This window comes from Miniopterus schreibersii (genome assembly GCF_964146895.1).
Source record: "Miniopterus schreibersii genome assembly, chromosome: 2".
Taxonomy (NCBI): Eukaryota; Metazoa; Chordata; class Mammalia; order Chiroptera; family Miniopteridae; genus Miniopterus; species Miniopterus schreibersii.
Window position 1 is genome coordinate 164,071,991 of NC_138102.1, and position 15,405 is coordinate 164,087,395.

The 15,405-nt window shown below is 42.8% G+C and overlaps 1 protein-coding gene across 1 annotated transcript in view; it reads left to right on the forward strand.

The window, feature by feature from the left end:
- The window catches only part of GRIN2B (glutamate ionotropic receptor NMDA type subunit 2B), a gene marked incomplete at its 3' end in the record, with an annotated part of 393,757 nt that overhangs the window by 347,745 nt on the left and 30,607 nt on the right, over nucleotides 1-15,405 (forward strand). The window contains exons 8-9 of the mRNA XM_081130390.1: nucleotides 2,425-2,550; nucleotides 5,024-5,253. Of these exons, the coding sequence (XP_080986516.1) occupies nucleotides 2,425-2,550; nucleotides 5,024-5,253 (356 nt within the window). The remainder of the gene's footprint in view (nucleotides 1-2,424; nucleotides 2,551-5,023; nucleotides 5,254-15,405) is intronic.

A 15,405-nucleotide genomic window follows, 5' to 3' on the forward strand; every position in this document is an offset into this window, starting at 1 on the left:
GAGGGAGTTATTCAATGAATGCACTGCAAAGTGGTGTTAGAGGTTCCATAGAAGTTTTCTATAAATTAATCAAGTTTCTCAGCCAACCTTCTTACTCACAGAAGCAAATTCTGGCTCTCCCAATTTTATATGAAATATTATTAGATAGCACACACTCTAGGTATGCATTAATCCTCAGAGCAGCTTTATGTATTTTATTTGCTTTTTCCTTTACAAAAAGAATTGGAACATTAAGATATACAAACAAAACTCCATTCTAATACTAACCCTGTCAACATAGAACTAACCTTACTTAGCTTCTGAACTGGAAGAGTCAGTGATACATTGGGGCAGCCCTAGAATAACATAGAAATGCTAAGCAGGGTGTGTGCATGCGTGTGTGTGTGTGTGAGAGAGAGAGAGAGAGAGAGAGAGAGAGAGAGTTTGGAGGAAGAGCAATTAGTTAATTATAAGGGTGAGAGAAGCCAATATTTATTGAACACCTACTATATGATGTGTCAGGTATTATTGTACGAACATTGACTACATTATGTCATCGATACTATCATTATACTCATTTTATGGCATAAGTACTGGATCTCAGGTTAAGCAATTTTCCAACAGTCAGCTAGTAACGGGGAGATCCAGGATTGAAGCCCAGATATGGCTGCCTTCAGAGCCTGTGCTCTGATACACATTGGAGCTCTGCAATGCCCTGGTCAGAGACGAAGATTTGATATAATGCAATGGGAAAGCACAGGCCTTTGCCCTCAGTGGACCTCACTTCATAACCTGGCCCTGCTGCTTTCTGAGTGTGAACTTGGAAAGGGCCTTGACCTCTGAGTCTTAATTTACTGCTCTGTAAAATAAATATGGTAATCCCATAATGAAAGTGCCATTACAAGGATTGTATAAAATATGTGTGGAAAGCACTTTCTAAACTGTAAAGACCAATACAAATATAGTGGTGGTGGTTGTTTTTGTTTATTTGTTTGTTCTGTATACAGAAAGTTTCCCTAGGCTAATGGGGAGAAAGAAAGCATAGAGAAAATACTTTTACTCAGTTATTCCCTAATCTTAAACAAAAGTGAAATCAGTGTAGGACTATAATCAATTGGAGCCAACGGGGAGAGGTGTTCTCCAATCCACTGCACAGAGCCTTTGAATTAATTGTACATTCTGCCTCTATCTCTGGCTGTCACAGAAAGGTTTTACATTTCACAGTTGGCATGCACCTTATCAAAGTCCTTTTCAAATTGATTAAGTGACCAGGCTTTTATAATTCCCTTGGGAGTTCACAAGTAAAGGTTTCAAGTAAGAAAATATTTTCTAATTTCCGGCTATTTTTTCCTTTTTCAACTTCATCTTTATTAATGATTTGGAAAATGGAGAAAGCATCATATTAATTCACTTAGTTACGAATTTACAATATGATATGACAAGCTAAAAAGGCCAGAGCTATTTTGAGACACAATTGAGGGAGGGAGCATTGTATCACGGGACAGATTAGCGATTTCCCTTTTTATAAGCCTTCAGAGAGGCTGCTCCTGGAATATAGTATTCAATTTCTAGACACCTCTAAGCCCAAGAGATTTAGATCTACTGGAAGGAATTCAGCAAAAGTGATTAAAGAAATTAACTAAAGCATTGTGAAATATTATTGCTCTCTTGCCTGATCTTGTCCCATGACCATGTGACCTGATGATAGAGACTAGCTTGTAGTTGTTTGGTTAATTATAGCTGAAGCATGTTCCTCATCATCTGCTCAATTCCCACTATTGTAGATACTGATATTCAATATGGATGTATTATTTTTTTAACACTGACATATATTCTCATACCCTACTAATGTCTAATAAAACATATACAGTAAAGTGGGTTAAAACTGTAAATCTAGGAAAGTTTAAGAGAAGTGAGGGAAGGAAGCTATTCGTTGTACATAATTATTACAGAACCAATTCAAGCTGGAAATAGTAACTAAGGCTTTGAGAATGAATTTGGCTATGAGGCTTGGAAGCATTAGTGAAAGCTTTTCCAGGTCTCCATGGTGTCATTATAGATGACACCATAAGCCAAGAATCAGTCCAATATGACCCCTTTACTCTATAGCTAGTATGTCTTCCAGTTGTACCATTTACTGAAAGACCCAGATACTGGTCCAATGGCAGAAACTATCTCTACAATCTCAAAAGTTCACAAGCAAAATGCCCTTTTCCTATGTTTGAAAGAAAATGAACCTTGACATGCCCATCAGGGAAGTGGAGATGCTCAGGCACAGCCTCTTACTCCTCCCAGCCCAGGCCCTGGCTGTCTGAAGAGATGTACGCATCTGTAGTTTGTTTCCCCCAAAAATACATGTTACATCAGTGAAGAAATACGTAAATTAATTAGACTTTCTTTGTTCTCATTTTAACCTTCAGCACTGGTTTTTTCCTCCCTCCCCAGAGCCCTTCAGCGCTGACGTGTGGGTTATGATGTTTGTGATGCTGCTCATTGTCTCAGCTGTGGCCGTCTTTGTCTTTGAGTACTTCAGCCCTGTGGGTTACAACAGGTGCCTCGCCGATGGTAGAGGTAAGGCCATTACAACCATTGCACTGCTGCGTTTTTCTAGTTCTCAATTTTGAACCTCTGTACCTTCCATTTGCTGTCTGCCTTCTCTTTAACTTGCTCATTTCTGAAAATGAATCCTCAGTCATGTATGTCACCAATTAAAGTGTTAGTTTAAATCTATATGTCCCTTCCCTGGTTCAAGCCTGACCCCAAACCCAGTTCCACCCACAGGAAAATGAAGGGAAAGCTGACAGGAGATACCTATTGCATGGACATGCAAGAGGAAGCTATTTTGATAACCTTAGGCTAAGAGCAGACTAAGAAAGTAGTTGTAGCTGAGAGAGTTCTCCAGAGCCAAAGGATCACCCCTGAGGTATAGGATCTCCAAAGCACGTGTCCTGCCCTAATCCTCTGCGAAGGAGTTTAGGAGTTGGATGTTTGCAATACAGTGGCCAGGAGATAACCTGGCCCCTGTACCCTTCTAGTTGTCACCTCAGCTACTTTGGGGGTAGTCCAATTTCCTCGCTAGTTAGGGCCAGAGATGTGAGGGCTGTCCGTGTGTTTGAGGCATTATTGAGACTTCATAAAAAGTTTATTATCTTTATGAAGGGGGCCATGGGATCCTTATAAATAGCTCTTCTAAAACTTCTTGAAACCTCTGGGTTAGAAAATATTACACCTTTTCTTGAGAGCTTTATCCTGGAATTAGGCCTTTAAGATGAAAGATTCTTAGGTTCTTAACCGTGGCTACACATAAGAATTATCCATGGGACACTTGAAAAACAAAGGTGCATGGACCTCACTTTCAAATATTCTGATTCACTAAGACCAGAGAGGGCTCAGACCATTGTATGCTTCAAAATAGTGGTTCTTTACCTTGATGTAGATTAGAATAACTACCCCACAACAGTTTAATAAGAATCTCTGGAAGTGGGTGCCAGGCTGCTGTATTTTGTAAAACTTCCCTAGTGCTTTTGCTGACTTCACAGTCCATGCTGTGAACCACCACGGCACCGAAGTATTTCCAGGTGCTGACCTACCTTCTCATTTGGTGTGTGAATTCTGGGTGGAAGTTTGGATGTTTCCACAGTATGGTATAGTCGGGCTTTCTGCCTGGGCCAGAGGGTCATCTAGAAGCCATGACCTGTTCCCCATCCTGATGGGCGTTAGTAACAAGTGAAACATCTGAGACACACATGAGTATATACATATGTTGACAATGTCAAGAGCTAAAGTTAGTGTGCCCCCCTCCCCTACACTGGAAGAAAATCAAGGAGGCAAAAATCCAGACATAAAATTCAGAGCAAGAACTTACTTTACAATTACTCACTTTACCAAATGATGCTTTGTCTTCACAAACGAATTCAACATGGGGCCACTTTAAATACTAAGTCTCCTTGAGGAATTTTACAATGTATAAAACTTTGATTTATAAACATCCTTTTAGTTACACATCTGTTCCATGAAATGAGGTCCACACACACAGATGTATGTGCACAGTTAGATATTAGGCTCGACATGTGTAGTCACTGATGATTTAGTTGGCAGAGCAGATGCTGTAGGATCACAGATAGTATCGTAAGACCTCTGTTAATGTGCTGTAAAACTGTGCAGGCAGATGTTCATTTCTGCAGTGGAGGGGCTGCATGCAGACCCAAGCATCAGGCAAGATTTCATCATCACCAAGCAGAGAAAGCAGTAAGGTCACAAGAAAATTATTGGCAGAAGTCTTGACACTCTGTGTGAAGGTTGGAGGGAGGAAGGTCAAAGGCAGCCTGCCTCCCTGCCCACAGGGACATGTGGCCAAGCCCAGGGGTTATGACTACCTGTCTGGGCTTCCTGATATTCCTTTGCACAGGAGCTGCTACTGTAGGAAACCATTTGGGAAGTGTTGGCATTGGAGTAGGGTCAGAATTGTCCTTGAAACATTCAGTGCTAAATGCTAGAAGCTAGAGAAAAACCAGGATGAAGTACAGTGGAAGCTATTCAGCATCAGTGTGAATAAAATTTCTATGGCAATGATAGAAAAAGACCTCACACAGTTCTTGCTGATTTTTTTGGAAGCTGAAATACTTTCTTGATAGATATAAATATAAGTTTTAAGAATAATGGGAATAGAGATGCTTGTTTGATGATAATGGGCTAGTTGCCTTTATTATTCAGACTTGATATGATCTTGAGGGTCTTGATCTTGGGGGCAGAAAGCTGGCCCCTCCAGTACCCTGGCTGAGTCACAACCATTAGTTGGAGCAAGATCCTACACACTCCCCAGGCCTCTGGTTTTTCTCCTGAGGAACTTTCTTATGCCTTCCAGGGGGTCCCAGGAGAAGACAGACACAAGCTCTCAACTTAAAAAGCTTTCTGTGGAAGGGCTGGGGCTCAGTTGGAGTGTTCCTTTTCTGAGCAGGAACTTACCAGCTCTGTGTACTTGTAGGTGTCAGTAGCACCAGCTACTCTGTCTTAAATTTCTATGTTTGTCTTTTATGCGTTTCAGAGCCAGGTGGCCCGTCTTTTACCATCGGCAAAGCTATTTGGTTACTCTGGGGTCTGGTGTTTAACAACTCCGTCCCGGTGCAGAACCCAAAGGGGACCACCTCCAAGATCATGGTGTCAGTGTGGGCCTTCTTTGCTGTCATCTTCCTGGCCAGCTACACTGCCAACTTAGCTGCCTTCATGATCCAAGAGGAGTATGTGGACCAGGTTTCCGGCCTGAGTGACAAAAAGGTAAGAGAACCACTTAAAACCTTTTGTCTTTCCCTCAATCCCATTCTGAACCATACTTAAAAGTTCTCATGTACCTGTTAATTTTTCTAAATCCTTAGAATCCACAGTTCTTTCTTATGTTTCCTTAACTTGGAGGAGGTCTTAAATGGGAGCAGAAAACAGTGTCCCTACTGAAATAATAGTACTTCACATTCACCTTCTGATTTGTGAAAGGTTGTCATAAGTACGCCCTGGGCTGCAAATAAGGGGCTTGGTGTGTTAGCAGCTTCCTGAGTACGTGGTACTTGTTGTTGGATACACTTGGGTGGCCTATCCACACAGGGCTGCCTTTTGGTGTATTATTAGAGGGCCGCTCTGTGCACCCACACTGAGGGCACTGGCCCATTGTGGCCTTCATTTTCCTCCCAGTGGGGTTTGGCTGTGGGCTCTCCCTTTGTTTCCCTGCACACTCGTGTGTTCCCAGGGCTGAGCAGGAGGGTTGTTCTCCTTGTGTCCTGAAGAGAAGCAACTGCTATTTAACTTGATGATTGCCCTGTGTGGTGCTGATGAATCGGCTGCCCTCATACCAATTGCAGGCCTCCCCGCTGGCCCTTGCAGTTGAGACAGGAAGAAAGTGTCTGCTGGCTTCCATCTTTTCTGGGTGCAGATGTGCAAAACCCATTCTAAGTGCATCTGACTCTCTAGGTCTGCTGGAAGCATCGCAGTTTCCATGGGAGCTCTGTCTCCTGAAACCATGATAACCAGGTGGTCCAAGACTAGGGATAAGAGCTACCTTTATGGAGTGTCCAGTAAAGCTCCCGGGTATCCCCAAATAATTCTGGAGACTTGTACTTACAGCAAATTTTCTACTCTCTGTTTCTGTAAAATTTAGAAAATGTTGATTTCCCATCCCTTCTACCATGATGAAACCATGAAATAGAGAGAGATGTCTATTCTAGGTCAGACAGTGAATGACTTATCACATGGGTGTGGTTTCCCAAAGATATAACTTGAAACACTTAGCAAATGGTTTGAGAAGATTGAAAAGGAGGAGATATTCTTTTTGGGGCCTCATTTCTGATTTTTCCATCTGCTCATCGCTACTCACCAAGAACATTCAAAAGCATGTGAGGAAGATAAATAAGCTCCTTAAGGGAATGAAAAGCCACAGGTGTATGTGTGTGTGTGTCTATATATATATATATATATATATATATATATATATATATATATGTATATGTATATGTATATGTATATGTATATGTGTGTCTGTATATATATATATGTAATTCACTATGTTTACCTCTTCACATTATCTCATTTTCTGAGTTGTGTTCCTTTCTACTCTATTTTTCTTTCTTATTTTAAAAACGATTTCCTCTCTTGTGTTTCTTTCTCCCTTATTTTTAAGATTTTTTACTTCTTTCTTCTAACTCATGATTTATTATGCATTTATTCATATATTTAATCACTTATTCATTTATTTTTAAACCTTTTTCTCACTGTTTCTTTGTCTACATTCTTCCTTCATCATTATCTCCCTTCACCCCCTGTTACAACCACTCCCTTTTGTGCCTATTTCTGTCACCTGGGCAGTAGTGGGGCTACAAACAGCTGCTTCCTCAGGGCTCCATGCTGGGATGTGGCGTTGCGGAGGTGCATGTGGTAGAAGCATGGTAGGTCAAGTCCCCACGTATAGATTTGGCAGAGGGAAGGCAGACCGTGTCCTCACATCAGGATATGGCAGAGGCGTGGTGGATCATGTCCCTATGTGGAGTATGGTGGGACTGTGTTTCCATGCAGTAAACAGCGTGGGAGAGGTGTGGTGGGTAACAGCCCTTCCTGGGGCTCTGGCCTCTAAAGCATTGAGTCCACCGTATTTATCACATTGTTTCTTCAAATGTCTCTGAGAATTGCTTAGGACACTGTATTTATCTTTCTCAGACCCTCATGGGCCACCCAGCAGCAACTGAATGTTCTATTTGAACTAAGCATAACTGGGATGGAGGGAAGCTGTTCTCCCTTCTGTGGTATTGAAAGACATACTGTCCTAAGCTGCTTGAACTAGAAAGACTTCACCTGTCTGTCTGTCTGTCTTCCACACCACGTTGGTTATGATCTGAAAAGTTGGATCCCGTCAGTTCTTTGCTTGAAGAACTACAGTGACTCCACTGCTTATAGACTAAAGAAGAATTTTTTCATATGCAGCCATCAAAGCTTTCATGGGTGATTCCCTCACGGGCTCCAGCTCTTCTGTCTCATCACCAATGCTTAGGGTCTCGCATCCTGCAATCCCAGGCACCATCCACGCCTTTTCCCCAACCACGCCTCTGTCTGTGCATCTGCCTAGGATGTTCTTCTTCTCACTTCTTCACTCACCAAACTCCTATTGGAACTTCAAGACCCATATTAGAGAGCACTTTATTTGTGGAGCTTTCCTTGGCTCATCTGGGCAGTTACTCATTCTCTCATCTGTCGTGGCAATCATTCATACCTTTATCATAACACTTGTCTTCCACACTGTACTGTAGTAATCTGTAGTTCTCTACTGGACCGTATCTCCTATCTGGCCACGAGCTCCAAAAGGTCAGTGATCATAACTTGGTTAACCTTTTTTTTAAAAAGTCTGTGAGGAGAGAGGGAGAGAGGGTATATTTACTTCAGAGCCTCTTGTGCAGAACATTGCACTAAACATTATAGGCAAAGAAAGCAACAAGAGAGCCAGGACCCTTTAGCAGCTGTTTAATTTGAAAATGCTACAAAATGGTTATCTGATACATTTCAGAACTTTGCAACTGACAAAGTAGTAAAGTGTGAGCATCCTACTGGAAAGTGTCAACATAATTTACATAATTATAGAAAACATTTTAGTAACTAACGACATATAACTACATATCAGTGTCAGGAACAGTAATATAAATCAGAGAGTTTTCTGAAAGTACACTGAAAATGTCAAAATTCTTAATGTTTTGTTTTTTACTTCAGAACACCTAAAGAAAACAATCTTGGGACTGATTTTGCATAAGAGGAAGTACATTCTGTGAATTTAGAAAATGAAAGAGAAAAGAATGAAGTCATCAAAACAATAATATTGAGAATAGAAATGAAGTGATTTTGAAGATTTTTTTCAATGTAATTAAAGTTTCATCAATGAAAGTAACATTTAAATGGAGAAAGATTTCTAAACTTCTCTTAACTATCATGGATGATGTATCTTTTATTAACTCAGATCAAATGATAAATATCATAGAGTTATGATGGGAAGATATTTGTAGCCACTACATTTATATATTTTAAAGAAGTTATCTTCAATTTTATGGCAGAAAAATGTTCTCATATCTCATTTGTGTTAAGGTACAAAATCAGAATGTTCAGAGTTAAAGCTCCATGAAAACCTATTTTGGGCTCCTTTTTACTGGATGACTTCTACTTTGCAATAGCTCATTACATCAGTGAATTCAGAATTATTCCACTACTTGCTGTAACTAAATGTGGGTGCGAGTTCTAACATGTAGCAGCCCTGCTGTACATTCCATCAGCTCTCCCAGTGGGAGGGCGGCGTAAGGAAGCTGGTGACATCTCTCTTCTCCTAACAAAGAGCCCACAATGCTAATTCTCATATTTCTCACCTATCCAGATGGATTTCTCCTTTTGCAGTCTGCCAACCACAGTGTGGAGGGGAAAGAGCTTGGCCAGGTGAAAGATGGGATATATTTGCTGGGCACTGGGTACATTAACTATGTTACAGATATGTTATATGTATAATCTTCATACAGGTGTGATTACTCTACTTTACAAATGAGGACACCGAGACTCTGGGAAGTTTAGTGACTTCCCTAAAGTCACACCTTATCAGGTAACAGAGCTAAGGTTTGAGCCTCTGTGTGTTTGGCTCTAAAATCACTTTGCCAGGATATCTCCCTTGTAGTTAATCCCAGACAAAGCTATGACATAGCTAAGGACTGCGATTGACACCCATGCCCCCACTTTCTAAATTAATTCCCTACATGCTCATTTAATTACTTTTTGGATGAGTTCCACTTAATCCAACCCTCCCTTCTGAGGGCACAGCACACTACCACTACCAAGACTACTATTCCTACTTCTACTACTACTACCATTACTGATAATAATAATAAAGTTAACAACATGCCTCTGTTATATCTCTGTGGACATTTTTTCAGCTCTTACAAGTCAGGCATAATGCCAAGTACATTCCATAGATAACCTTATGTACTGGCGCTATTAATATCTTCATCTGTGCATGAGATAACTGAAGCTTGGAGAGGTTAAGTAATTTGCCCTTCTGATGTTCCTGGCTGCCTATAGCCCCTAGACAGTGTGCCACACTGTTCAGATACCAACAGCTTTTCCAGTTAATCCCCCTTCTTCCTACCCTCCCATCTACCTTGTCATGACAAGTTTAACAAGTTAGAAATGCAGCTATCTGATTAATAGGTCCAAAATAATTAGATAGCATTTTAACATTTGCACTTTATATAATAAGTCTTTCAGAGGTTTTACTTTAAACAGAATAATGGTGATTTCTAGTAATTGGGCAAGCTAATGGCCCTGGAATTCACTTTAGTCTGGGCCTATTGTGACCCTGAGCTTTAAGGCACTGTTGGAGGGCGGGGGAGGGGTGGCAGTAAGAGAGAGAGGGGTCAGCTATAAAGTCAGGGGTGAAGAAAGCCTGCAGGGAGGGGAGGCAAAGGCTTCGAAGGTCACTGGAGGCTTGGAGGCTGCTATCTGGCCATCGGGCTCCTGAGGGTATGTGGCTCTGTCCTGCTTCCCACATTCCTACCACCAATGTGACATACACCCATATTATATTTTGCAGTTCTTTTCCATAAGGAACTGGCAGAACTTTATTAACTTCAGAATGTCACACAGGTGCTTATCTAGTTAATGAGGGCAGCATCTTTGCTTGTGTCATTGGAGGTGCAATTAGGATGGCCTACTAACAACTAAATGAGAACCCCATGGCTTTTCCAGGTAATGATTATTTGGAGTTTCTGAGAAGTCCCATAGGGTCTGGAAGTCCCCTCATATCCTTTTGGGATACAGACAGGGTATGACTTTGATTAATCAACATGCAAACAAGTAAATAGGCATTTTGGAAGAAAATCCGCATTTTACACCACAGCTACACTGAAATGTTTGGATAGTATCTGAGCATGTGTGAGGAAATGGGCCATGCTTTCCACCCTATTAACTTTAGGCTGAAAGCCAGTGGGAGACAGCTGACCTCAAGCCTGATCTGTCACAACCTGGTCCTGGCCCAGACCATCTTGGTCAGACCTTGCAATAGTGGGCTGAAAATAACTTACTAGGGAAAATGCAGTCATGACTAAGTAGGCGGGGAGCTAGAAATGAGGGCTTGGGCAGGACCTCCAGGGAGTTGAGCAAAATGAAAGAGTGTGATTCATTGTGTCTGGACCTGTCAAGCAACTGGTCATCTTGTAACCACTGGCCAAGAGCAGGTCTTGAGGAAGTCACAGGAAAATAAAAATCCCCAAACCCTGGGAGTATGTGGGGTACAGTACATGCATAGGTGGGGCAAGGGATGCCTGCCCCTGTCTCTTGATTAGCAGAGCCAGTCTGACACTGTGCATGGACCACTGCCCCACATCCTGAGGCTCTTTCATTCCTGCCAGTGTGGCCGCCATCACATGGATCCAGAACAAAGCCCTGGGGCTTGGCCAGGCCAATGTCTGTGAGTCAAGGCCAGCTATCACCACTTCTCTAGTTTTATTTGAGAATGGGACTACTTATGTCTCTTCAACAGGCCCTCTTGAACCCTAATTCCTAAGTCTGTCTTGACTGAGGGAGGAAATCCTTACCCTCAGCTCAGCATCCAGTGGGGCTTAGCAGTGGTCACTTCCAGTCCCAGGATATGATGCCCTGGTATTGACTACTATCTCCCAAGGGGGCCCCAGAATCCCCTCTTCCTCCCTTTTGTACACCCCTTCATAGCATCCGGCTTCACTTTGCTCTCTTCTTGCTTTCTGACATTCCATGACTTCCTGCACAGGATTCCACACCTCCCTGCTCTGCTATGCTGTTGGGGACTGTAATAGGTTGATTGGTGGCCCCCCAAAATGATACATCCACACATCCTGACCCTTAGAACCTTTGAATGTGGACCTTATTTGGAGAAAAAATACTTTACAGATGTAATTAAGTTAAGGATCTCAAGATAAGATCATCCTGGATTATACAGATTGATGCTAAATCAGTGACAAGTGTCCTTATAAGAGAAAGGCAGAGAGAGATTTGACACACAAGACAAGAAGGCCATGAGAAAGCAGAAGCAGATATTGGGCTGTTGTGGCTACAAGGAATGCCTGGAGCCACTGGAAGCTGGAAGAGACTGGAATGGATTCTGCCCTTCTGCCTCTGGAGGGAGCACAGCCCTGCTGACACCTTGATTTTGGACTTCTGGTGTCCAGAACTCTGAGAATAAATGTGTATTGTTTTTAAGCCACTAAGACCACGGAGATTTGTTATGGCAGCCACAGGAAACTAGCACATGAACTAAAACCAACTCCTTTTATAACCTGAACTCTGAGCTCAGTGCCCCGTTTTGACTCTGGTGCTTCTACTAATCTCAGTCTCCTTCACCAGCCCCCAGCCCCATGCTTCCAAAGTGGGTATTTCTTACAGCGGGATCCGGTTCAGTTCCTCTTTTCACTAATCTTTGCTTGGAAGAACTGATCTACACGTCACACTGAAGATTTGCTGAGACATGTTTTACATGCAGAAATAGTCTTCTCCATGCTGATTAATTTTAGGGAGACTGGAAAAAACCTAAATGCCATTGTGTGCTCCCTTTTGTTCTGACTCTGAGACTAACGATTGTTTCTCACAGTGTGTAGTGTTATTTGTGTGCACACTTCCCACACAACCTTCCAGACCTTTCAGTAGTAATGTCACTGGCAAAGGGGATTGAGGACATGTTTTTTAAGATATATTTTTTTCATAACTCTTTTCTGGGGAAAATATTATTAATGGACCCCTTTCACATTCTGGATTGTTCTGTGTTGTTCAAATCACAGACCTGGAAGGGACGTTAGTTGATTACCAGGCACAGGTGACACTTTCTATCATCAAAGGCAACCAGGTGTCCTCTCCGTGTAGATGAACATGTTACACAGCAATGAACACTCAACATATTTGTGTGTGCATATGCAACTCTATCCTCCAAAGCTACATAAAGGTAATGAGATAACTGGGTGATTTAGAGCTTGGTACTTGCAGAGCTGCATAAGGAACACCAATTTCTCATGTGCATAGAACATAAGTTTTGCAAAGTGGATCTCAGGAAGGTTGTCTTTCTTACCTGGAAAAAGAAGAAAGTTTTGGCTCATTCTGCTGACATTAGTGGAATCATCTTTGTGAAATGAAACAAAATGAAAAGTAAGGGAAGGAGGAAGAAAAACATCAAAACCCAATTTTGGGATCGATCTGCTCTGTATAACTCTTTTTAGAAATGTGTTACTATGCAAGATATCAAAGGAATGGAAGCCTCCCTAGAGCCATAAAATGTTTTTAAATGTAACTATACAAACTAGCATGAGTATTAATTCACAATTTCCCCACCTGCATTGAATTGAACTGGGCCCCAAATGAAAGCCAGCAATAGGCAACAGACAATTTGTTAACAAAAATCACAACCTATGGCATGGCATGCACACTTGAGCTTTAGGTGCTCTGAGAATAGAAGCTAGTGAGAATTTCTTTGAACTGGCCAGTTTGTTGGACTTTTCTGTGTTTCTTCCTTATGAGGCCTCTCCCCATCAGGCCCTCTCTCCCAGATTGGGAAGAGCAGGTGGCTCTGGGGGCTGCCAGAGAAGTCCCATAGTTAAGTCTCTGGTTGTAAGAAAAGAGAGCTATTCCATTTAGCTGATTGTCGAAGGCAGATTCTTCATTCTGAAGTTTATTTACATCAAAAAAGAGAGTTTCTCAACATCCTTTTTCTCCCACTGAAAACAAAATTTAGAAATAAGTGGTTTAGTCCAAGGAGGCTAAGTTTTTATATGTTCACTAAATCTTGGCTTGTGGGTTAAGGATTTTTTTTTTAAGAATTAGTGTTTCACTTCTGGACAACTAAGCTTGAGTCCTTTGAGACACATTAATGCAGCTATGAAATTTTATATGTGGCCAAAGCCATCAGGCCTAAAGTGAGTCTGATCTGGAGATGTCAGAATTGTATTCACAGTGAAAATTATGGCCTTGGCTGGCTCTGGGCTTTTGTGGATGTTTCAGCCTTTTTGCTCTCCCAATGCCTCCTTGCTATAAGGATGGGAAGAGTAGACAAGTGTCTCAATGGACTGTGTACAGCCTATTATATTTTTGGAAATTTTCTGCGTAGCTGGGCATGCCAGGGCCAGTGGGGTCTGAGAGTGCCTAAGGCCTGGGGAAACCGAACCATTTCGTTTGCAATTTGAGATCAAGTTTTCCCTTCCAGCACGGTCACCGAGGGCCGTTGCATGGCCGCTCACTCTCTGTAAACACTGTTGTCTCAGACATCTCCTCGGGTATTTTATTCCAGTTCTGTTCACGGGGCTTTTTTTGGAGTGTCAAGGGCACGAACTTAAGGCCAACAGGATCCTGAGAGCTGCCCTTGTGGGGAGAAGAAAACAAGCGGGCGGTTCCTTCAGGTGCTTAGACTTTCAGGAGGAAGCGCCAGGAGGAGGAAGATCAGGGTCTCAGCCCCCCACTTTAAAAATTATAGGGTTAATCTGTATGAGTTTTTCTTTCTGTTGTGCGGACGCGAGGAGGAGCGGCTGCCTAGGAAGGGGTAGGGGAGAGCGGAGTGTTGATATCAGTCGTTTGGGGAACCCTTTTAAATCAAATAGGCCTCTGTCCACCTGGCTGGAAATAAAGGCACAGGTGGTGCAAGCTGCCGCCTGAGCAGGGCCTGCTGGGAGGAAGCCAGAAAACCAAACGCGTAAAAAGGGTTTTGAGAACCCTTTTGGTACTTGGGGGGAAGTTATTGGAAGGATATGACATCCCCCCTTATTCCCACTGCCCTGAAACCTACCGAAGGGGCTTTGAGGGGACCATTTGGAGAGCGTGGTATTTATCTCTTGCAGTTGAAATGGAGGGGGGCTGGCATTTGCCCCATACCTGGGAAGACCAAGGCTGCTGACAGATCTTGGCTAGAGCAGATCACCCAGTAGGTGGGCCAGACTCTGACCAGTGGCGGGAAAAGTCTGTTTTTTAAGCCCAGATTAGGCCACATGGGACTGAGGGAGTCAATCTGAGCCTGGATTAGAGGGAGGTATTTTTAAAGGTACCCTGCCCAAAAGACTTCCTGCCCAGGATGAGGCAACCAAAACAGGAACTGTTCTGGAGGGGTGTCCCTCGATAGAGAAGCTGAAGGGACTAATGTAAGTGACCAGCTGCACTGAGGGAGCTGCAGACCAAGGTTCTCACTGAGAGGCCTTCTGTGGAGCCTATGACCTTGCCTGACAAGGAGAAGAATCTGCTTTGACCATCAGCCATCCCTGGAGAGCTCAGTGCTGGATCACTGCAGTGCCACCCGAGTGAATGCTTTTTGCCTCTTATGGCTCCTCCTCCTGCCTCCACTGCCTTTCATCCCACCCCAGAGAACGAGAGGAAAGCAGCTGGAATACAAGACCTATAAGAGCTGGATTCATTTTGTTTTTATTTCTTGGCTAGCTGATAGCCATTGGGATTCTTGGAGCCACATCTGCTTGGTTTTCTCTTCCCTTATCACTGAACATTTACTGATGTATTTAATGAACGTATACTATGTGCCAAACCTATGGTTAGACTTTTCATATCTGTTGCTACTTTTAATCCTCATGCCCACCCTTTGAGATAGGTATTGTTAACCTCATTTTACAGATGAGGTGATACATGTAAGCGTTAGGCAAGTTCACCAAAGTCACACAACTAGGAAGTGAGGGTAACAGAATTCGATCCAGGGAGAGCTGACTCCACGGCCACAGCTCTCTCGCTGTAGTGGACTGCTATAGCCCTCTGCTTCACGTGAACACAGGCAGGAGGTGCATGGTCCTAGAGGCACTGGCCTGACACAGCAGAATCCAGTCTAGCCCCCTGCCATAGGGACTTTCTCCGGTCTGGCTTCTTGGATTCTCAAGGGGTGCTTATGGACCCCCATAGACCCATAGACCATTCTCT